The sequence below is a fragment of the Laccaria bicolor genome, genomic scaffold (assembly GCF_000143565.1).
Source record: "Laccaria bicolor S238N-H82 LACBIscaffold_21 genomic scaffold, whole genome shotgun sequence".
NCBI classification, from domain to species: Eukaryota; Fungi; Basidiomycota; class Agaricomycetes; order Agaricales; family Hydnangiaceae; genus Laccaria; species Laccaria bicolor.
Window position 1 is genome coordinate 5152 of NW_001889892.1, and position 1277 is coordinate 6428.

At 51.6% G+C, this 1277-nt stretch overlaps 1 protein-coding gene across 1 annotated transcript in view; it reads right to left on the reverse strand.

The window, feature by feature from the left end:
- Window positions 1-254: 254 nt before the first annotated feature.
- Window positions 255-1277, reverse strand: part of LACBIDRAFT_302398 (uncharacterized protein) — a gene marked incomplete at both ends in the record, with an annotated part of 1447 nt that continues 424 nt past the window's right edge. The window contains 2 exons of the mRNA XM_001883490.1: window positions 255-878; window positions 955-1209. Coding sequence (XP_001883525.1) covers window positions 255-878; window positions 955-1209 — 879 coding nt within the window. The remainder of the gene's footprint in view (window positions 879-954; window positions 1210-1277) is intronic.

A 1277-nucleotide genomic window follows, 5' to 3' on the forward strand; every position in this document is an offset into this window, starting at 1 on the left:
TCGTCCTCATGTCCCTCATACGAACGCACGCACTTCAAACCTGGGAACAAACCATCCAAGTACCGTCCAATAAGAAAAGCGTCCCGCGCATCCCAATCGTCTACTACCAATGCAATCGTGAGCGTCTTCAGTTCATGTTTGAGCTGTGGATATAATGGTTTCCTCGATGACAAAAAGGGTTGTACAGCCTGTATGTCGCTCGTGTCCAGGGGTATCCGCAGTTCCGTAAGCTTGGGACAACTTTCCACTAGGACTCAAAGAGACTTCATCCTCGGCCGCACACGAGTGGGAGGGAGGAACGGGAGGAGGAGGTCGTTCAAGTTTGGCCAGGTCTTCGCCCACTCTTTTATCAGGTCATCGCTGATGTCCATAAGGTATCCACGTAGACTGAGCGTGCGGAGGTTCTGTAAAGGGAATAAAGGCTTTAACGTGTCGAGAGGTAACTCTTCCGCCTCCGTGTCCTCCGGTGTTAGTCTGAGCCCGAAACATCGTAAGGAGCTAGACCAGCGCGAAACGACGTCCTCAACCAAGAGTTTCATGTCGAACCCTGGTTCAGGAGGTGAAAGGCAGACAAAGGTGTCTAGTTGGTCCGTTGATATGTTGACAGCGAACGATTGGATGAATGGGAGCGATGCGGAGATGCATAGACTCCTTAGGTGTCTGAAGCCTACGGTATTCGCCAAGGGGGGTATTGGTGAGTTTATAAAGTCCACTTCGAGGCCTGTAAGCGCCGACAGTGCCCCAACGCGTTCCAACGACGGCAATCTCAGAGATTTGCCCATACCTCCAAGTTCCAATACCCTCAGCCTCCCAAAACGAGGTATTAGCGACATTGTCTCCTTCCCCAGCCCCTCTCCCCTCAGTATAATCTTCACCAACTCCGCACCATCATTCAAAAGCGTAAACAAAAGGGTGCCACACAATTTATCTTCCACACTTGTAAATTGTAATCACCCCCATCTCCACTGCTACCAAAGACGGGGAGAGAAAGAGACATATGCCGGAGATCAGGAAATCGTTTGAGCTGATGGATGGACAGCGGATGTGTTGGAGGGAGGGGAAGAGGATGGGTGAGGCTCGAAGTTGGGCGATGCGGAAGTAGACGTGTAGGGCTATGTCGAGGTGGTCTGGGTCACGGATGTAGCTGAAGTTTTTAACGCGTTTGGCGTAGAACTCGAAGCGTGACCAGTCGGTTGGTCCTCGAAGGACCTGATACGAGTTTGCGGGAGCTCAAATTGAGATGATGCGCGGAGTGACTCGCGTAGTTCCTTCACATG